A 21,701-nucleotide genomic window follows, 5' to 3' on the forward strand; every position below is an offset into this window, starting at 1 on the left:
TGGAGTCTGCTGCCTAGGCTGGAGGGCAGTGGTGCAATCTTGGCTCACTGCAATCTCCACCTCCCAGGTTCAAGGTATTCTCATGTCTTAGCTGCCTGAGTAGCTGGGATTACAGGCACACACCACCACACCTAAGTTTTGTATTTTTAGTAGAGACTAGATTTCACCATGTTGAGCAGGCCGGTCTCGAACTCCTGACCTCAAGTGATCTGTCTGCCTTGGCCTCCCAAAGTGCTGGGATAACAGGCGTGAGCCACCATGTCTGGGCACATTTATGTTTTAATGGGGGTGTAAAATAGGTGTCTGTCTAGTACAGAATTTCATGGTTTCCCTTTATAGTCTGATTTCATTTCCTTCTTTCACAGTGTCCTAGGACAACCCCTACATATTTCTGAAGGAAATGAGAGTTTCCCATCTTACCACCCACAGAAAATCACTGCTTAGCATTTTAGTATATTTCCTTGTTAGGTATATTTCTCACTTCTATTTCTCTCTCTCTCTCTCTCTCTTTTTCTCTCTCTTTGTTTAATGGATTGGGATCATACTCTATACCTAGTATATTGTATATTGCTTTTTTTGATATATTGTGCTTATTTTCCTGTTTACATTTTTTGAAAATTGTATTAACTGCATAACATTCCAGTTCACAGATATAATACTTATTTAAAATTAAATTTGTGGGCCGGGCGCGGTGGCTCAAGCCTGTAATCCCAGCATTTTGGGAGGCCGAGACGGGCGGATCACGAGGTCAGCAGATCGAGACCATTCTGGCTAACATGGTGAAACCCTGTCTCTACCAAAAAATACAAAAAACTAGCCGGACAAGGTGGCGGGCGCCTGTAGTCCCAGCTACTCGGGAGGCTGAGGCAGGAGAATGGCGTGAACCCAGGAGGTGGAGCTTGCAGTGAGCTGAGATCCGGCCACTGCACTCCAGCCTGGGTGACAGAGCGAGACTCCGTCTCAAAAAAAAAAAAAAAAAAAATTAAATTTGTGAAAACCTTTGTTCTGACATACGTCACAGTCTACTTCAGATCTTTAGAATGGGACTTTATGGGTCTACAAGGACTTAGGTGTAAGCTGGTAGTCTGCTGCCTCTTAGTAGGTCATTTTTTCCTCCTCTTCACCTTGCCTCTTTACCAGATGTTAGGGTATTAGGGAAGTTGCTTGGCAGCCAAAACAACAAAAATTACTTAGTATTTGTTGTCTTACCTTTCTGTTTTTGTTTTTTTTTAATTTGAATTAAATTGCCTTTTTTTTTCTCTCATTTTAGAGCAGGGTCTTGCTCTGTTGCCCAGGCTGGAGTGCAGTGGTGCTGTCACGGCTCACTGCAGCCTTGAACTCCTAGGCTCAAGTGATCCTCCAACCTCAGCCTCCCAAGTAGCTGGGACTACAGGCAAATGTCACCATGCCCAGCTTCTGTTTTTTATGAGTGTTTTCCCCAAGTAAAATAAATCAAGAGTAATAATACTAATAAGTAATATTTATTCTGAGAATAATTAGTATACTCTTTTTTTTTTTTTTTTTAAGAGACAGAGTCCTGCTTTGTTACCAGGCTAAAGTGTAGTGGCATGATCATAGCAGCCTTCAACTTCTAGGTTCAAGAGATCATCCTGCCTCAGCCTCCCAAGTAGCTGGGACTACTGGTGTGTGCCACTACACCTGGCTAAGTTTTTTTTAATTTTTAATAGAAACAGGGTCTTGCTTTGTTGCCCAGGCTAGTCTTGAATGCCTGGCCTCAAGAGATGCATCTCCCTTGGCAAAGTGCTGGGACTACAGGCGTGAGCCACCACACCCAGCCAACTCCCTTTTCTTAATGCCCTAAGATTTAGATTACCAAAATTGTTAATATTTTAAATAGTATTGTTTTTGGTAGTCTCGGATAAATGATTCACTTTCTCTCTTTTAGTAATATGGTTAACAAAAATCAATCAGTGTATTATTAGAGCTAGAAAGGAATTCAAGAGGCCATTAAGTCAGGTCTCTCTGATGTCAGGCAGTTCTGAGTCTATGTGGATATGAACATACTTCTATCTTTCTGAATTGGATTATGTGCATTTACAAGCAAAATGATTATATTATCTTTTTGTTCTTCCTGTCATTAGGGTCCTGGGAAGCCTCCTTTCTGCTCACAGAATAATAACCGACTCCAAGCAGCCCTTTGGTGACATGACAATTAAGGACTATGATAATGAGTTGTTATATATGGCCCATGACCTGGCGGTGCGGCTCCTCCCTGCTTTTGAAAACACCAAGACAGGGATCCCGTATCCTCGGGTGGGTAGACTGGTTTGACCCTTTGTGTTTGACAATTCACCATCTTCCTGAATTAAAATTCTTCGTTTATTAATTTATTTGGGAGAAGGAATGGGATGGAGGTAGATGAGAAAAGCAGTGTCCTTAGAAGAATTTGGCCTTAAATATGATGTAAATATTTTAAAATTCATTCAGCATTTACTTAGCATCCACTGTATGAAAGGCAAACAGTGATATAGCTGACTTAGTCCTTGCCCTTAAAGAGTTGATGTTCTGTGAAGTTCAGTATTCTTACATGTGTGATTTGTATTCTCTGCTACAAAGCAGTGTCGGGAGTTTGTCTTCATCTCTGATTTGGGTATATTTTCCCAGAGATGCCTCACATGGGTATTGTGGGAGCTCAGTGAGTGAGCTTTTCATTGCTTCACATGGATCTGTCAAATAAGGGCTGCACAGACCAGCAAGTTAGCTGCTGATTTAAATGCCAGGATCTGGAATTAGATTATATATTTGTGACATCTGATTTGCTAAGCCCAGAACTCCTCTGGTAATTGAGTCAGCCTTTTAGGTAAATGGCTGAGAACTGCCAGAGGACAGAGCCTTCATGATGAAACTGGCTGTCATATTCTGGTAGTGCCTCCTTTCTCTCCCGGTTTGAGGTTTGTTTAGGTGCTGAGCAGGAGTGAGTTCATAGTGGTTTATTTAAAATTTAGAAGAAACTCTATAGTTTGCCTTTGTTTCAACCCTAAAGCCTGGTGCTTGTGTTACCGTGAAGAAAACCTGCTGGAAAGAGAAGGTTTAGTGAAGTGTTATAGCCATTCCCTGAAGACTGGCCCTTATTAATAAAGTAAGGCTCTGCTGTTCTTATTTTCTTGTTTGTGTCTTTTACATTTAATTCCCATATTCACCTCAGATGTATCTTGGAAGGCAGAGGACTGATTCACCGTGGTAAGCTTGCTTTATTAGCTGAGTGTAGTCTCTGAGACCTGGCTTTTCAGCCCTGTGGATTCCTTAAGTTTTGTCACAGTCTTTGTCACTTCCCTTCCCCAGGTGAATCTAAAGACAGGAGTTCCTCCTGACACCAATAATGAGACATGCACAGCGGGAGCCGGTTCCCTCCTGGTGGAATTCGGGATTCTGAGTCGACTGCTGGGGGACTCCACATTTGAGTGGGTAGCCAGGCGAGCAGTGAAAGCCCTTTGGAACCTCCGGAGCAATGATACGGGATTACTAGGTGTGGCACCTTTACCCGCCACTGGGACTGCACACTGATTGGTCCCCTTGCCTTTCATCTTCTCTGGGCTCTGCCCCTTTTTCACTCTTTAACTCAATTGACAACTCAGAAAGAATTGTGTCAGCTGTGTCTAATTTCTTTATGTGACCGTTTGCAGAGAGGCTACATGGTCTGATGGAAAAGAATAAAGTTTTTTGTGTTTGAGGGCTTCCTTCTGATTTGGATCCACTGGCATATTCTACTTGAAAATTATTGTTAATGGAAATGCCATAAAAAGAACTGCCTCTGAGGCAGATTTTATTGCTTCAATACAAGGTTCTAAATATAGGAATTTAGAGTTACTGATGGAGCAGCTTTTTCCTTTTAAAAAATCTGGGCCTGTGGTAGTAGATTGAAACTCCAGATTAAACCTGTATGAGGTGGGTTTTTTTCCCTTAAGAATGTTTGATCAAGATGTTACTTAAAAATTATTATGGAAAATTTCAGAGTATAGTAGAGAGAAACTATGATGAATAATAACCCCTATGTACGCATCATTTATCTTCACTAATTATCAGTATTTTGCTAACTCAAGGTGTTATTTTATTTTGAGATAGGGTCTCACTGTGTCACCCAGGCTGGAGTTCAGTGGTGCGATCTTGGCTCACTGTGGCCTCCACCTGCCGGGCTCAGTGATCCTCCTGCCTCAGCCTCCCAAGTAGCTGAGATGACTGGTATGTGCCACCATGCCCAGCTAATTTTGTTTATTTTATGTAGAGATAGGGTCTCACTATGTTGCCTGAGTAGTCTCAAACTCCTGAGCTCAAGCGATTCTCCCACCTTGGCTTCAGAAAGTACTGGAATTACAGGTGTAAGCCACTGTGCCCGGCCTGGGTGTTATTTTAACTCATGTAACTGTCTTAAGTTCTGAAATTTATGTATACATTTGTTGTATTTAACAACAGCAATAGAAATAAAGAAGTCACTCAGATTGTCAGCTTATCACCAATAGTTGACCAGTGTCACTTCAGATTGTCAACTTTATAGGTTTCCATAGACCCTTTCAGCCTGGCATGTGTAACTTTTACATATTTTTCATTATAATATAAACAAATATTTTGATTCTGCCTGAATATGGCAGATTATTTGTTTCCAAGTTGGTGCCTTGCTTTCATAATTACCACTTTTGTTGTTGTTTTTATTATTAAAAAAAATTTATCCTTTCCCTTTTCTTTTTTTTTTTTTTTGTCTTTTGAGACAGGGTCTCCCTCTGTCACCCAGGCTGGATGGCAGTGGCACCATCTCTGCTCACTGCAACCTCTGCCTCTCAGGCTCAAGTGATCCATGGGCTCAAGTGAACCCTCCCATCTCAGCCTCCTGAGTAGCTGCCACTACAGGCACCCCACATCGCACCCAGCTAATTTTTTGTATTTTTGGTAGAGACAGGGTTTCACCATGTTGCCCAGGCTGGTCTTGAACTCCTGAACTCAAGCGATCCACCTGCCTCGACCTCCCAAAGTGCTGGGATTATAAGTGTGAGCCATCATGCCTGGCTACTTTTTCTTTTTAAAATCATCTTTTTTTGGATAAATTCCCAGGAATGGCAGTACTGGGTTAAAAAGTCTGTGAAAAACTCTTGGGTTTTGAAATGCATCGTCAATCTGGAAAAGCAAAATGACAGACCTATTTTTATTTTGCATTAAATGTTTATCCCCATGTTTATGTCAGTAAACGCTATATATTTAGAAAGATGTCTAGGCTAACTTAGTGATAAGACTGACAAAAATGTTAGATCCAAGCAGCCACTCCTCCTGTATGCCAAGGATAAAGGTGCTGAGGAGCAGTGTGGTTGGAGTAGGAGGTGTGTCCCCATCCATGTCCTCTCTGATGAGACAGTTGGGACCTCAAGTGTCTTGTTTATTTTTGCAGGCAATGTTGTGAACATTCAGACTGGCCATTGGGTTGGAAAGCAGAGTGGCCTGGGTGCCGGGCTGGACTCCTTCTATGAATACCTCTTGAAATCTTACATTCTCTTTGGTGAAAAAGAAGACCTAGAAATGTTTAATGCTGCATATCAGAGTATTCAGAACTACTTAAGAAGAGGGTATGTCTCCCTAACATCTCCTCTGTTACCTTGTAAAGCAGATAGAATGCATTCTGAAGTGTTTGTATTTTTTTAACATACAATCACAGGGTCTTTTATCTCTGCCCTCACCTTACCACCTCTCCTAGTTTGTCAGTCATCTGGGGGCAAAGAGCTGTGTTAGCTTTTTGTCGCTGCATAGCATAGTACCCCAGAACCTAGTGGCTTAAAACAACAAGCATCATCTCATGAAGTTTCTTAGGGACACTAATCCAGGAGCAGCTGAGCCAGTCACTCTGGCCCAGGATCTCTCCTGAGGTTGTTGTCAAGCTGGTGGCCAGGGCCACAGCCATGCCAAGACCTGATGGTGCTGGGAGATCCCTTCCAGGCTCACTTTGGTTGCTGGCAGGCTTCAGTTCCTCATTGGCTGTTGGCTGGAGGGCTCAGTTCTTTGCCAAGGGGCCTCTTTGTAGGTAGCTCATGGCCAGTGGCTTCCCCCAGAATGAGTGATTGAGAGAAAAAGAGAGAAAGAAGCCAAAATGGCAGCCACAGTGCTTTCATGACTAATCTGGAAATGATATACCAATACTTCTGCCAGGCCGTTAGTCACCCAGATCAACCCTGATACATACAGTGTGGGAGGGGGCTGTGCAAGGGTGTGACTCACAGGAATAGAGGTTCTCGGGGGCTGTCTTAGAGACTTGTTGCTACTACAGGGGCTGACACATCCCAGTGTTTAGCTGTGGCTTTAATTGCAGATCAATCTGCAATGCAGGACAATTATTTGCAGGACAGTGTTTTGGTTCTATTACTTTCCAAAGAATTGTTAGGATTGGTCTTTATACTTGGTGATAGAAAGGACAATTACCACATTTTTTTTTTCTCTCTGAGTTTGTTTAAAACAATGTTATTCACTATTTTTTGTTATGCATCCAGGATGACAGGAGAGAGAGAGAGCCATTTGAAGCTACAATGGCTTCTACCTAGTGTCACTCTCTTATCCCAGGTCTTTTTCTTTTTTTTTTTTTTTGAGTCAGAGTGTTGCTCTGCCACCCAGGCTGGAGCGCAGTGGTACGATCTTGGCTTACTGCAACCTCTGCCTCCTGGGTTCAAGCGATTCTTCTGCCTTAGCCTCCTGGGTAGCTGGGACTATAGGCACATGCCACCATGCCTTACTGATTTTTGTATTTTTAGTAGAGATGGGGTTTCACCATGTTGGTCAGGCTGGTCTCAAACTCCTGACCTCGTGATCTGCCTGCCTCGGCCTCGCAAAGTGCTGGGATTACAGGTGTGAACCACCACACCTGGCCCCCAGATCTTTCTTTGTATGTATTTCTATGTTGAGTGTCCAGTTTTAGTGCAAGTGATAGCTACTGAGCTTCTAGCTTGGTAGGATTTTCTTGGGTCCATTTCTACATTGCTGTTGTAGGAACCACTTGTATGTGCTGTGTTTAAGTAAGGGGCCTTTTGGGTGGAATTTATTTATTTTTGCTTCTCAAAGCCACAAACTAAATTGAGCAGTAATCCCCAAGGGTCTTGCTCTGATGCATTTCTCTAGGCCCATGCTGTAGGGCATTACTAGAGAAGAGACTCTTTGTACCAAAAGAACCAAGTTTTTCTGCTCAGGTGAAATCCAGCATAGGCCCATGCTATATACTGAATTCTCTTATGTGGCAGGGCTCTTAAATGCAAAGCTCAAAGTGCTTTCTGCAGAATACTGTGAAATCCTGACATATTATAATGGCTGCATTAGGAACTTTGATCCTGTGGTAAATATTATCTTCTGCTAGAGTCTAATGTAGATAGTTAAAGGCAGTCTGTCTCCAAAGGTTTAAGGAATGAGTTAGGAGAAAAAATTAATGTTAATTCCATTTAAATGAAACTACCAGCAGCTGCTGGAGAGGTAGAGATCTGTCAGTGAGCCTTCTTTTCATCAGTGAATGTGCTGCTTGGGTTTGCAGGCGGGAAGCCTGCAATGAAGGAGAAGGAGACCCCCCACTCTATGTCAACGTGAACATGTTCAGTGGGCAGCTGATGAACACCTGGATTGACTCTCTACAGGCCTTTTTCCCTGGACTGCAGGTATTTTGCAATCAGATTTCCTAAGAATAACCATTCACCGGAAAGGGCTTCTCCCTTCCTTTCTTTCTTTTCTAATACCCTGAGCATTCTCTGTCTCCTTTGGATTTGGGAGGTCACTAACACTATACGTCTTCATCTCTCTGTTTGTGAAATTAGTCTCCAGAATATTGAACAGAGCCATTCCACACAATTGCAAAACCATGCTTGAGAAGTGACTGTATGTGATTTTTGTTTTTGTTAGTTTGTTTTTGTTTTGAGATGAAGTCTTGCTCTGTTGCCCAGGCTGGAGTGCAGTGGCACAATCTTGGCTCACTGCAACCTCCGCCTCCCGGGTTCAAGAGATTCTCCTGCCTCAGTCTCCAGAGTAGCTGGGATTACAGGCGCCCACCATCACACCCGACTAGTTTTTGGTACTTTTAGTAGAGATGGGGTTTCACCATGTTGTCCAGGCTGGTCTCGAACTCCAGGCCTTAGGTGATCTGCCCGCCTCAGCCTCCCAAATTGCTGGGATTACTGGCATGAGGCACTGCGCTGGGCTGTGTGTGAGTTTTGGATAATTATCCCTCAGTTGTTTATTCCTTGTTCATTAGTACACGTACTCTGTTTTTCTGTTTGCAGTTCACATCAATTTGGCATTAGTGACCAGATAGGGAGGGCATTTATTTGTCTGGGTTGTCACTTTTGGGTTGGTTTTGTCTTTAACCGTATGTATAGGTCAAGTAAGAACTCGGGGGTAGAGGAGAGCCCAGGCAGGCCCTTTGTGGCATGTCTTGTCACTCTAGGAATGGTATCTCAGCCTGATGACCTGTGTCCTCTCCTTAGGTGCTGATAGGAGATGTGGAAGATGCCATCTGCCTTCATGCCTTCTACTATGCCATATGGAAACGATATGGTGCCCTCCCTGAGAGATATAACTGGCAGCTGCAGGCCCCTGATGTTCTCTTCTACCCACTGAGACCAGAGTTAGTGGAATCCACATATCTCCTCTACCAGGTACTAGAGTTTTGTTTTGTTTTTCTCTCTTTCACTGCCTCCCCTGACCCCAGCAGTTTGTTGTTAATGAACATTTGCTGATTTAGGGTTATGTTGTTTCATAGTGACTCTGATCGAGTTACCCCCTATCTGTAGTCTTGTTAGTGTTCAGTGTTATTCGTGACTTCACAGGACAGAGAAGGCATTTGCAGTGAAATATGTTTTTAACCTCATATTCTACAAAGCTGAATCATGTTTTTACTGTAGGACTTATATCTCACATCCTTAAATATTCATGAGGAAGATTTTTGTACTAAGGTGTTTTCCAAATGTATTTGACCAGAAGACCCGTTTTTAGGATGCAATTCTGCACCAGTGTACTGTGGAGCCCCGGTCTGTGTAACAACTATTCAGATAAAAAGAAAATTCATTTTCTTGGTTGTAAAGGAAATCATCTGGGATTCATCTGGATGCCTGTTTTTGTTTATATATGTATATAAACTAGTGTTCATCCTTTGTGAAATTACTTCAGTGGCAGAGGGAATGTGACTTTAACTGTGAAATGTCTTCTTCCTGACAGTTGAAGCCAGATATTTATACTTCTGTGCATGCCATACATATGTACACGCAGAGAGTCCTCCATTCACATGCACAGCAGCACGAGTGGTTAACTCACCAAGAAACTGACCTTGGTGAAATTCAGTAGGCCTGTAACAGATGTCCACTGTGGACCAGCCCTAGCAAGCAGAGCCTGAGTTTCAGAAACTCTGGTAATGGGGCTAGCACTAAGGTTTGAATTTATTTATTCAACAATTTTTTTTATACCGAATCCTTGCCATTTGCTTCAGATGAAAAAAGGGGAAAGAAATCCTAGGAAACTGGTAGTAGTCCTCATGCCTAAAAAGGGACCTCCTGAGTTTTAGATAACCTCTCAAAAAAGGAAAAAGATGATAGACACCTGTTTGGCCTTTCTGAGCCCAGTAGAGCAAGGCTCTACACGGAGGATGGTCTGCCGATTACTGGCTGATTTCTCCTCTTAAGCTTAGTCCTGTAGTCTGTGAGCTTACTCCTCTTTTTTTCTTTCACTGCTTCTTTCGTGTTTTCAGCTTCTCCTTCACGTTGACAGAGATGTCTTGCACTCTACAGCTTTACCCTCTGAAGCCACACCCTGTGCACTTTTAATCTGGAGACTGCTAACCTTGTTGTTTTCTTTGTTGCTGCAATCTGGTGCTAGGCATGAATTAAAGATCCCCAACTTTTAAACTGTTTGTTGGATAAAGGCTTATCTTCCCAGAGAAGTGTTTTTCTCTAGTAAAACCATCTAAGAGCATGTGTGAGAAGAGTAGGCAACTGAGGACTGATTTCTCAGGGTGACTAGAGAGGAAAGGGTGGCGGCTTCCTTTTACACTTTGGAAAGTCTTGTTCCCATCAGCCTTTCCTCATGGTGCCATAACTGGAATGGTGGCAAGGTCCTGTTTCCTGTGCCAGTGTCTTAAGTTTCTGGAGAGTTCCAAGGCAAGATAGAAATTGGATTTGTTCTCAGATATGGTGCTGTCAGGGTGGGCATTGTTTTATTTCTAATCATGATGGGAACCAAAGTAGAGTATTGTTCTACCCTGGAACAGATGGTCTTACCCCTGGCTAAAGTTAAACAAGTCACAGGTACGCTTTGATGTGAACTGACAGAATACCTTAGTCCTCTAACCGTTGTGACCCTGCAAGGTAAAGGACCTGGGCCCTGTTTCTTCCTTTGGCTGGCGACTCATCTCCATGGGGAAACCCCGCAGTCACCATGATATTGTCGATGGCATGTCTTCCAAGCCCATGCTGGATCACATTCTCTCGTGTTCTCTCTAGGCAACCAAGAATCCCTTCTACCTCCATGTAGGAATGGATATTCTGCAGAGTCTGGAAAAGTACACAAAAGTCAAGTCAGTTTTCTAAGTTCCTTCCTTTTTCTGTCAGCCACTTTTATTTCAAATTGTTTTGGGGAAATATCCTAGTTTGCATTTTAATTTATAGAACCCGGTCATTAATGTTACATTTACAGGGAAATTGCTTACCTTTTGGTGTAGTAGAACCTTTCCATTGTAGTGAGACCTGCCCTTTTTTTTCTGTGAGGTTCTAGCAGATTATGGGTGTTCATTCTAACTTCTTTCCTCTAGTTATACAATAACACATACACTAAAATGTTTAGGGAGTACAGAAATATAAAGCAGTAGAATATTATCACTGTAATCTCCACATACAGAGAAAACTGTAGTCAGTATTGAAATGTATATACTTATAATCTTTTAAATATATTTTTATATATGATGTGTGTGTATATGTATATATAAGAAACATACTCTGTGTTTGAATTTTGTGACATGCTTTTTTTTTTAACCTGCTATATCATGTTTTTCTTTTTAAAAAGTACTATCTTAAATAATAAGTCAATACTCAAATAATAAGTCAATTCTCAATAATACGTCAATTCTACAAGTATTAGGACTAGACATTTAAATTAGTCCTTTTAAATTTGTTGCCAATCATTTTCTTGGTGCCATGTTATGCTTCTGGTCAGCCCCCTGCCACCACCCCCACACCCTGTAACTCACCTGATAATTTAGCAGCCAAAAGCACTTGCTAAGTAAATTTGCAAACAATCCAGGCTATAAAAAAGGAGAGCCCTACAGTGTAAACATAGTTTCATATGGTGCTGGATGACTGGTTGATTATTCTGATAAGAGAATGTTTCTGCTTCTTAAGTGAATCAGCAGGTGGGAAGGAAGAGAGGCAGGACTGACCTGACGATTGTTTTGTAGGTGTGGGTACGCCACGCTGCATCATGTCATTGACAAGTCCACAGAAGACCGGATGGAGAGCTTCTTTCTCAGTGAGACCTGTAAATACTTGTATCTGGTATGTGTGTTGCAAGATGAACCCAGAAATACTTAGTATTGCTTAGAGCGAGCATTCGCATAGTCTTCTATCTGACAGATGCTTACTGGGCACAGCTACATGCTGGACATTGTGCATTCCCAGGATGCAAATGCTGTCAGAACCAAAGGATATTGCTATCTTCTTTCATGGTTTCCAACCTTGTTGAAAAGTCATTTGTCAAGTAAACCAAGAATTGAACTTATGATTACAAACTTATGACGTTAACAGGGCGAGTTTTAGAGTAAAGGAAGGTGACCCTGTAGGGTGTGCTAGGTGGGAAATGCTGGTAATGATTGATACAGAACCAGCATTAGTGTGGTGGTAGGGGGAAGACGCCTCTGAGGAAGAGAGCTGTGTTCATAATGGCTTCTCACTTTTCTTGATGTGTGTGATCTTGGCCAAGACCTGCAGCTCAGCCTTGTCTCTGTCCATATACACATCCTCAGGCATGTGATTGTGTGTGTGTGTGTGTGTGTGTAGAGAGAGAGAGAGAATTTCTGGACCTGGATGAAACCTTTGGTATTACCTAATGTTCGTATGTTCATTATTTCCCTCACAAGAACTACAGCCTACACAGAGGTCAGGCGACTTGTCCGTAGTATGGGGGTGGCTGTGGCAGAGCTGAAATGTGAACTGTGGTCCTGACTCCCTGTCTGGTGATCTTTCCACCTCACCGCTCTTCCTCCTGCATACAGTTGCTCTCGTGCCCTCCTGCCACTTTCCTCAGTATGGCCACATAGAAACAGAGGACAGGATTTCCAGGTTAGAAGATAGCATGGCAACTGAGAACTTGGGCAGAGGGTCAGAGATAGAAGCAGCTGTGATAAATTGCATTTATCTAGTTCCATGGTTCCTAGGCCTGGGGCTAGCTGGGTCCAAATCACCCTGGGGCCCTTGCTAAGATTACAGCCATATTGAGTCAGAATCTTTAGAACAAGCGTTCTCAGAAATCTGTCATTTTGACAAGTGCCTCCAGTGGTTTCACGTGAGCCAGGTTTTGGAGCTGCCGGTCTAATCCATTAAGATGATACTCTTCTGTGTCTAGTGTCTTTTCACAGACGACTGCAGAGGTATGTCCACCAGCAGCCAATGTGGTCTGTCCAGTGGGAAGACAGCTGTCCTGCTGTTGATTCCTGTGTGTGCAGTGGTTCTTGCTGTCCATGCAGGTGGCTCAGGTCTGCTAAATCAGGCTGGTCAGAGCCTAGCTGCGTATTTCCATCCAGCAGCCAGTGGTGTCAGAAGGACGTTAACAGGGCGAGTTTTAGAGTAAAAGGAAGGTGACCCTGTAGGGTGTGCTAGGTGAAAGAACCTAGAGTCTAGGGAGAGGAAAACCTGTGGTCTGCCGTGTTCTTCTCTTGTTACTGTGTAAACATTGACAAGCTGCACTGAATCTCATTTTTCCTCATCTTGAAATAGTTTAGGTGACCAATACCGTTTCAAAGAATTTCTAGGTATTCATTCAACATTCACAGGACGCTTGCCTTCTCCTGCACTGTTGCATCCCATGTTGGGTTAGATGTTCTTTCTAGATGCTCTTTTGTTCCATGTCACATGCACCATTGAGGGAAGGACTGTGCCTTGTGGCCATTGCGTCTTCAGAGCCCAACCCTTGTTGTGCAAGAAATGAACTGAATGTTGGCAGATGTGTTGGGCTCTGTGCTAGGCCCAGGGGATATGGTGATGGATAAAACTTGGTTCCTCCCTGCCAGCATTTACAGTTCAGGGACTAGGTGTCTGTGAGGTTGGGTGTAGTTCTAGAATTCCAGCAGGAGAACTCTTAGGTAGCACATGGGAATCATCCAGCAAACTTTTATAGACTACCTGTGCTTGGGCCTTAGCCTTGGAATTTCTGAGTCTCTGCGTCTGTGCGGGATATGTGTAGGGAAGAGGCAGGTCTAGGTATCTGAGTTTAGATGAAGCAGGTAATTCTGCCTTGCAGCCTGGGTTGGGCACCACAGCTGTCAGTCAATTCCTTTTCACCCAGTTGTCACTGAGAAGCATGAGGTCCAAGCAAATTCTCCTCCCTGAGTAGCTGGGACACTCCCCCATGATTCAGTTCCAAGTGTGCTACAATTATTGGTTGTATCTTTTTTTCCCTTCCCTCTAGCTGTTTGATGAAGACAATCCAGTACACAAGTCTGGAACCAGATACATGTTCACAACAGAGGGACACATTGTATCTGTGGATGAGCATCTTCGGGAATTGCCATGGAAGGAATTCTTCTCTGAAGAGGGAGGGCAGGACCGAGGGGGAAAGTCTGTGCACAGGCCGAAACCTCACGAGTTAAAAGTCATCAACTCCAGCTCCAATGTGAGTTGCTTTCTCCAGGGGTGATTTGCATATATAGGAAGAGAAAATACTATGAATTCCTTAGTTGTTCAGACTTCCTGATGGAAAATTGATGGTGTATGCAGATTGGGAGATTTGAAAACACCTCCTAAAGACACCATTTGTATAGATGTTGTCAGGGTGTAGGGAAACCACAGGAGCAGCGGTGGCATCATCACTGCTGGCTGCAGGTGCCAGTGGAGCAAGTGGCTACAGGTTCCTGGAAGAGGGGAGTCTTGTGGGAGGAGCAGCCACTCAGCAGGAGCCACCGCTCAGATCTGACTTCTGTGGCCTTGCCTGGAGGGAGCAAGCAGAGTCAACATGTGACCCCTCCCTGCTCCCCCAGTTGCCTGCTGGAGCATCTTCTTGGCTGCCTGGGGCAGAAGCTGGAGGCCGAGGGAGCCTGTTGATATGATCCATCAGTGGACCTGGAGGGGCAAATGGAAGACATTCAGCAAAATCATCTACCAGCAGCAGAAGAGAAAAAAGCGGTGATAGTCACGATGGTCCTAATGAAGATGCTCTTCGAAGTGCAGCAAACACCCACATTCATTTGAAGTAGGGCTTTATTCCACATGCCTAGATTGTCCTGAGAAGCAGCAGGAAAAATTTGGAAATGGAAGTCCTTGCATCCCTAGTGAAAGTATCAGGTAGTTGTGTTGATTCGAATCAAATAGGATGGTTTGGAAGTGAGGATAGGGAAATGTAGATCAGTCGAAATTTCAAATCTCGTTATCCCCCAGGGCCTCGGTGGTCAGGAGTTCGGCAGCCTCCCCACAGATGGGTTGCCTTGGCATTGGGGCGCCCTCTCATCGCAGACTGTGCTTCAGTGCTTTTCCATTAATGCCCCAGTAAAGGTCTTCGCCATCAGTCTGTGAAGTAAATCGATAGGCCAGAGTGTAGATAACCACCTCCGCCCCCGTTTCCATCGGTCGTGGAGCGCTGATTGAGTGGACAAAGCATAATCGGGAGGAAGGGGAAGGAGAGTGAGGGGGAAAAGTTAATAACAGCCAGCACTTGCAAATACATACCAGGGTTAACCTTTGCACCACTCTAAACGCTGACGTATGTTAACCTGTTTACTTCTCCAACAGCCCTGTGAGGGGTGGGTACTTTTAACGTCTCCATTTTACAGATGAAGAAAGGGAGGCACAGAGAGGTTCAGCTCCCACAGTAGAGCCAGGATTTGGACACAGGCAGTGTCTTCTCTTTTAGGAAGGAGACATCTCTGACCTGCCACACTCGCTAATAGATCTGATCCCATGATTCCAGGCACCAGGGATTCAGGCCCTCAGAAGGGCTCCCAGTTCTGGATGGAGCATGGCCTAGTGGGGAATCCAGTTCCATCCTAGGCGTTTGTCCGTAGTGCCGTTGAAACACAGAGGGCAGGGACTAATCTCCAGAGAAAATCAAGGCGGGATTCCCTGAGGAGGTCACTTGCTGGAGATCCTTGAAGGATGAGAAGGGGTATCCCAGAAAGGATATTCAGGCAGAAGCAGTAGCACCTGCAAAAGCACAGAGATGTGGGCTTGGGGGGCAGTCGGGACCAATGGAAGGACCTGCCAGTCTTAATCTTGCCGGGGATGAGGAGCAGGGTGTAGTTAGTTCAACTACAGGGCATGGGGAAAATGTTTCTTTGGAGATGAAGTGGATAATGGATGTATTTAGACAACTGCTTCCAGGGATATCACAGTTGGTTAGTTCTCAAGATGTGCCTCTCCTTTGAGGAAAAAAAGTGGTGCGGGGGTCTTTAATTAAAAAAAAGAAATGGTTGTCTTAAGCATTTAGAGTTTAGTTGTGAATGAGAAAAACATAGCTCAGAAAAACACATTGTTTTCAAATAGCAGAAATGTTTTCTGAAATTCTGGGTGTACTAAGGACCCCAGGGATGTGGCTTTCAGTCCTGGCCACTAAGTAGTTGCTGTGATGCCTTTTAGCCTCCCTGGATCTGCCATTTCTTTATCTATAAAGTGAGTGAGGATATTAAATTATGTCAGTGGTCTTCACCTGAGGGTGATTTTGCTGCTCAAGGGACATTGGAACAGTGTCTGGAGATGTTTTTGATTTTCACAACTGAGGCATAGGAGTTGCCACTGGCACCTAGTGGGAGAGGCAAGGGGTGCTGCTGACCGTCCTACAGTGTACAGGCAGCTTCCACAACAGTTACCCACTTCCAAACGTCAGTAGTTCCCAGACTGAGAAACCCTGGATTAAGTCATTCAGTCACATTTTCTGAGAGATCAACATATGAGTTTTTAATTTTCCCTCGTTTTTGTCTTTCTAGTGCAATCGTGTACCTGATGAGAGGAGGTACTCCCTGCCCTTAAAGAGCATCTACATGCGACAGATTGACCAGATGGTTGGCTTGATTTGATCTGCTCTCTGTGAGGCCTCATCTTGAACCAGACCTTAACAACCTAACCCAGACCATGCCAAAGTCCAGTCTGAAATGGAAAGGACAGAAGTCTCGCTGTCCATGATGGTGTAGGAATTTCTGTGCAGCACCTCACCACATCTGGTTAATCCTTGCACACTTCAGTGTTTCTCTCCTGTTCAATGAATTGCCCTATTAAGGATATAATTTGAAGTGAGAAGGTACATGGAAATTGGCCTCTTATGACATGTTGATGTTATGAGCACAATAGATTGGGCATTCTTTGGATTGATCTTCATAGCTTTATACTTTATAACCTAAGTCTCTTTGCTGGCACCTGCTATACTGGAGTATTGCTATATCTTAAAAAAATTTTTTTTTATTATTTTTATTTTTTTGAGACAGGGTCTTGATATTTTTTTGAGACAGGGTTACCTGGGCTCAAGTGATCCTTCTGCCTCAACCTCCCGAGTAGCTGGGATTACAGATGAGCACCAGTGTACCTGGCTAGCTACTTCTTTATTAGAAGATTGAGAATGAAATTTCTGCAAAAGGGTCTGTGGTTCATTTGGTATCCCTACTTAATTGCATTGAAAATGTCATCCTTTCTGTTATTAGATAATTGGGCTCTTCCCTTGATATCCAACCATGATTTTGGATCACATGGGAGAAAAAATCATCCAGTTTTTCATGTATGCCTCAAGTAATCTTTACAGTGTTACAAATTATTTGCTTAAGAATAATGGTCTTAACCAGAATTCTTAACAGTCTCTTAAGTTATTATGTTATGGTCTAAGAGGTTAACTGACAGATCTTTTGGATGGTATTTTGCATTTTGAATATGAACTTACCTGAGGAAATCCCATAGTTCCAGAATCAGGTGCTTTTTAGGAAGAGAACAATACCTAAGGTTGTCTGAGCTTCCATCTTTCTCATATTTCCTAAGCAAGGATTCTCAGTTCTGACCATATTTGGGTTAAAGTTCTGTTTTGTTTTTGTTTCCTATGTCTAGTGCCAATTAGCTAAATCAGGGAGAAAGAAATGATCACATGACTTTCTAGCATCCTTGAGCCATTTCTCTGTGTAATACAGGCTTTAGATTAGTGCCTTATATTGGTTTTGGTTTGGGCCACTGGATGTCACAGCTACTGCTACGGTTTCATGAGGCCTGTTTAGCCACATAGTGAGACCATGGTGAAAGGGGGATGGAAATTGCTTGGTCAGTCTTTGCCTTTCAACCTGTAGAAGTAAGCATGTAGACAGAGGAAGTTGTGCTAAAATGCCTTCTTTCTTTTTTTGTTTTATTTTCTTAGCCAGAACCTCTCTCTTTGATCCCACACTGATACACACCTGCTACTCTTACACAGTGCAGCAGGGTTGACTCTTACTCTGGCTTCCATGAAGCGTCATGGGTGGAAACACATTCTAGTAAAAAGGGTAGGAAATCCCTAAAACTTCCAGCCTCACATACCACGGTTCTCACCTGTCACTGTTTGCCCACCTCTAAGGATTTCATGTGCAGCTTTTCAAAGCTAGAAATAAACACTGTCTATGTTGCATTTTTAGTCAAAAGGGAGAAACCTTATTCCTTCTTAAAAATTTTAAGTGTTATGGTTTTAAAAATATGTAGTTCAGTTCTTTGAGATTTTTGAAAAGAGGATTTTCAGTAATAAACGTGCCATCTCTATCTTTTAAACATTTGTTACATCGTTTTAAAATAGAAAAAATAAAATGCTTCTATTTTACCTTTTTTCATTTCAGAAGCATTATTCTGTTTATTAACAATGTCCCATCTACTGAATGGAAAACTTTGAGAATAGTATATATATTTTAAATGTTTTCACTGACTGATTAAAAATGTTAAATAAACACACACGCACGCATGCATGCACACACACGAGCATACTTGTACCTTTGTCTCTGGGCAAACAGAGGTAGGACTATTAGTGACCCATTTGGGAATATAGAGCATCTCAGAGAAGGAGGTGAGTTCTTCGTGCCTGTGATTTCTCTTGGCGCTCCCCTCCTCTCCCGCTCTGGCTTCTGTGGTGGCAGTGGTGGGTAAGCACTCCAGTGTTCTCTTAATGAGGCATTTTGCCTGTCACTCGAGCAAGCCCAGTTGTTCCTTCCTCCTCATGCTCCTGGAATAGGGAATAGGGATCTCATGCTTCCAGAGTACAGAGTGCTGCAGGTGCTTCTCAGGGACCACAGGCTGTCAGGAAACGTGTTTTATGTTAAGTCCCAAACTCTCTTGACTTCTGGGTACTGGAATTAATACCAGTAGGTGAGACTGAGGGTGAGTGAGTTAGTACATATTAATCCTGGTTGTTGAGCTTCCAGACTACCCCATCCGAAGTTTGATGCTATGTAGTCAGTGGTTTGTGTGGCTGGATGCCAGAAGGTTCTTTGAGCCAGTTGCAAAGGTTACTTGTTTTCTTTTTGAAAGTCAGAATGTTAACAACTGTGATATATCCTGCAGGGCTTTTGCAGTTTCTTCTGTTCTATGTTCTGAAATACTGGGTAGAGAATGGATGAGGAGATTACCAGAGAAGTTGCTTTGCTCAGTGCTTTGCCCCAGGAATGCCTCAAATCTGAGTGGACTTCATCCTTTGTGGCAGCTCTGAGCCTGGCCCATCTTCCTATTCCCACGTGTAGCTAGTGTCTAGTGTCAGCTTTGCTCAGTGTGGTGGAAGCATTTTGCAGAACTGTTTTAGAAAGCTGCCTTATAGTTGGCTTGATGAAGCGAAATTCTCTCACAACAAACTTTCAAATCATTACAGGGGAGGCTTAGCTACTTTAGTTGATGTGACTGAGGAATCCCTTCTGGAAAAATAAGTGGCAAGGAAGGGTTTGCTAGCTCTCCATTTGCACTGGCCATGGTGAAAAACCAGCTTCTGCATTCAAATCTTCCGTTCATTTAAAAATTTTTTTTTCTGCAGCGCTTGTGCCAGAACTTACTCATTGTAACTGAATCCTCAGGGCTTTTCTTGTTTTAGATCATGGACTGTGCACGTGACACTTAAATAATTTTCTATGTATTTAAAGAAAAATGCACCAGGATGATGTCTGTGCACATGACTATTAGAGGAGCGTCTGTAGGAAGTATCTGGTTTGGTCAGCGCAGTTGTGCAATCTGAGGGCTTTGTTTCCTCCTCCCCTTCCCCCTTCTCCCCACCAAAGGAAAATATCCCTCTTAATGATTTCTTAGTTCAGTTTACTGAATGATTGCCACCTGTAATTCCTCTTTGGATTGTGTAGACTCAACATGAGACATTCCTTTCTGCTTTTGGAGGGCACCAGAGGCCTTTCTCTTTGATAAATTTTTTTTTGCTGTTGACAAAAACAAAAATCTTTTTTCAAATTTAGTGCTGGTGAAAAGGTAGGGCTGAGTGATTACCTTAGCCACAGGGTGGCTGAGCAGGAACTTTAGAAGAAACTTCTGAGCTTTCCTGTCCATTCCCAGCATCCAGCTCCTATTCTAGTGCCTCTTCCCTGCAGGGCAGGGACACCTTGGGAAAGCGAGGAGGTGGGGTGGGTTGGGCTGAGTGTCCCAGGTTTCGCAGGGCTCGGGGTTATGCTCCCGCTTGAATCCAGACGTGAATCTGGTAAAAATGCCAAGTACCTGTGGAAATCCCTGATTCTATACCCTCTTCCTTTCTTCAAGGCAGAGGAATAGTATTTTTAAAGGTTATTTTGTTTTAATTTTAAATAGCAGAACAGAAGCTGCATTTTTATTTATTTTGCATAAGAAAGGTAAATCTTTTTACAAAAAAAGTATAGAGTTGGAAACTCTGGGAAAACTTACTGAAATACACAGATGCTTCTCTCTGTAATGTGCAATATGCTTGGCAACTTAGATGATATTTTATGTTTAATCTGTAAATAAGAAATGTATTTAAATTAAAAGGGATCTTTTTGTAAAAGGACCAAATGTTCTTTTATAAATGTAATAAGGAATATCTTGCTCTTTAAAATTTATTAGGATTTTTATGAGTAATTTTTATTAAAAGATTTCTTTTTTTGAGCTGTCGTCTTGTTTCTCTTTTACATTCTCATGTAGACACATTACATGCAAGACAAACGGGGAGAAAAATCTCTAAAGGAACTGCCCATCTAGATGAATAAAACCTTGCTTTTTATAGCTAAGCCCTACGTAATACCTCCCCCGATGGAATTCCACTACATTTTTGTATGTCACACTCTTCCATTAAATGCCCTTCCCGTGCGGGTCACAACTGCTGTTCATGACCTTTGTCCCAGCCCTGGCTTTCCCCTCTGCATTAGCTTCCTTTCTCTTGGCCACTGAGTCATTGTCTTTTCTTATTGCCAATTAGCTGAGTATATCTGGGATCTAAAACCAGTTCTCTGTGTTGTCGTAAGCAAGATGCTTCATTTCTCCTCACCTCTGAGAGCAGTGGCACTTCATGGCCTGTGTGGGTACAGTGGCACTTCACGGCCTATGTAGGAAGCGTGTGGGTGGAGGGTTCTGGAGGTCTGGCCTCCCTCCCTGTGTTACCACCGGAGACTATGGTGGGATCTTGAGGAAGAGACCTGCTCCTGCTCTGTGACGTCTGTGTCCCAGCTTTGGTCACAGTCAATTCTGATGGGCTTTCTTTTTTTTTTCTTTTTTTTGAGATGGAGCCTCACTCTGTCACCCAGGCTGGAATGCAGTGGCACAATCTTGGCTCACTGCAACCTCTGCCTCCTGGGGTTCAACTGATTCTCCTGCCTCAGCCTCCCTGAGTAGCTGGGACTACAGGCACATGTCATGACGCCAGGCTTATTTTTGTATTTTTAGTAGAGACGGGGTTTCACCATGTTGGCCAGGCTGGTCTCAAACTCCTCACCTCAGGTGATCCTCCTGTCTTGGCCTCCCAAAGTGCTGGGGTTATAGGCATGAGCCACCAGGCCTGATGGGCCTTTTTAAAGGCCAGGAAGCATGACAGGGCGAAGGAGAGACTCTCAAGGCTGGAAGCACCTTGCTCATATTGAGCTCTAGTATTGTGAGGGGTGGTGGGGTTGTGTTTGTGAAGTCTCGTGGGTTTGTGATCTTGACAAGACCAAGCAAGCCCAGTGGGCCAAGGGACCAGATCAAGAGCCACAGGGCTCTTGCCTTCCTGCCTTCCCGCTCCAGGCTGCCTCAGTAGTGCGAGCACCAGGCCCTTACCATCTGTGGAGCAAGTGGAGCCCAGAAGTCCTGTGTGAATGGTGCAGTCAGTGTCAGGTGGAGTATGGGGACTCTGGGCCACACCGTGCTGGGTACAATCCCACCTCTACCCCTAACTTAGTTGTGTGCCTTGGGCAAATTACAGACTTGCTGGCCTCAGTTTTCCTATCTAGTAAATGGTTTGATAATAATAGCCCATACTCATAGAATAGTTGTGAGGACTGGGTGGATTAATATGTGTAAGGCATTTAACGTGTTTCCTTCCAGGATCAGACCTAGGACTTAAACAGGAATGCTGGAAGA

At 43.5% G+C, this 21,701-nt stretch overlaps 1 protein-coding gene across 1 annotated transcript in view; it reads left to right on the plus strand.

The window, feature by feature from the left end:
• The window catches only part of EDEM1 (ER degradation enhancing alpha-mannosidase like protein 1), a 32,520-nt gene extending 12,259 nt beyond the window's left edge, over nucleotides 1-20,261 (plus strand). Inside the window, exons 4-12 of the mRNA XM_010365678.2 lie at nucleotides 2,103-2,274; nucleotides 3,304-3,487; nucleotides 5,396-5,570; nucleotides 7,511-7,631; nucleotides 8,454-8,624; nucleotides 10,461-10,534; nucleotides 11,411-11,507; nucleotides 13,636-13,839; nucleotides 16,142-20,261. Of these exons, the coding sequence (XP_010363980.1) occupies nucleotides 2,103-2,274; nucleotides 3,304-3,487; nucleotides 5,396-5,570; nucleotides 7,511-7,631; nucleotides 8,454-8,624; nucleotides 10,461-10,534; nucleotides 11,411-11,507; nucleotides 13,636-13,839; nucleotides 16,142-16,231 (1,288 nt within the window). The 3' untranslated portion in view covers nucleotides 16,232-20,261. The remainder of the gene's footprint in view (nucleotides 1-2,102; nucleotides 2,275-3,303; nucleotides 3,488-5,395; nucleotides 5,571-7,510; nucleotides 7,632-8,453; nucleotides 8,625-10,460; nucleotides 10,535-11,410; nucleotides 11,508-13,635; nucleotides 13,840-16,141) is intronic.
• The last annotated feature ends 1,440 nt before the right edge of the window (nucleotides 20,262-21,701 follow it).

This window comes from Rhinopithecus roxellana, chromosome 1, assembly GCF_007565055.1.
Source record: "Rhinopithecus roxellana isolate Shanxi Qingling chromosome 1, ASM756505v1, whole genome shotgun sequence".
In the NCBI taxonomy this organism is placed as follows: Eukaryota; Metazoa; Chordata; class Mammalia; order Primates; family Cercopithecidae; genus Rhinopithecus; species Rhinopithecus roxellana.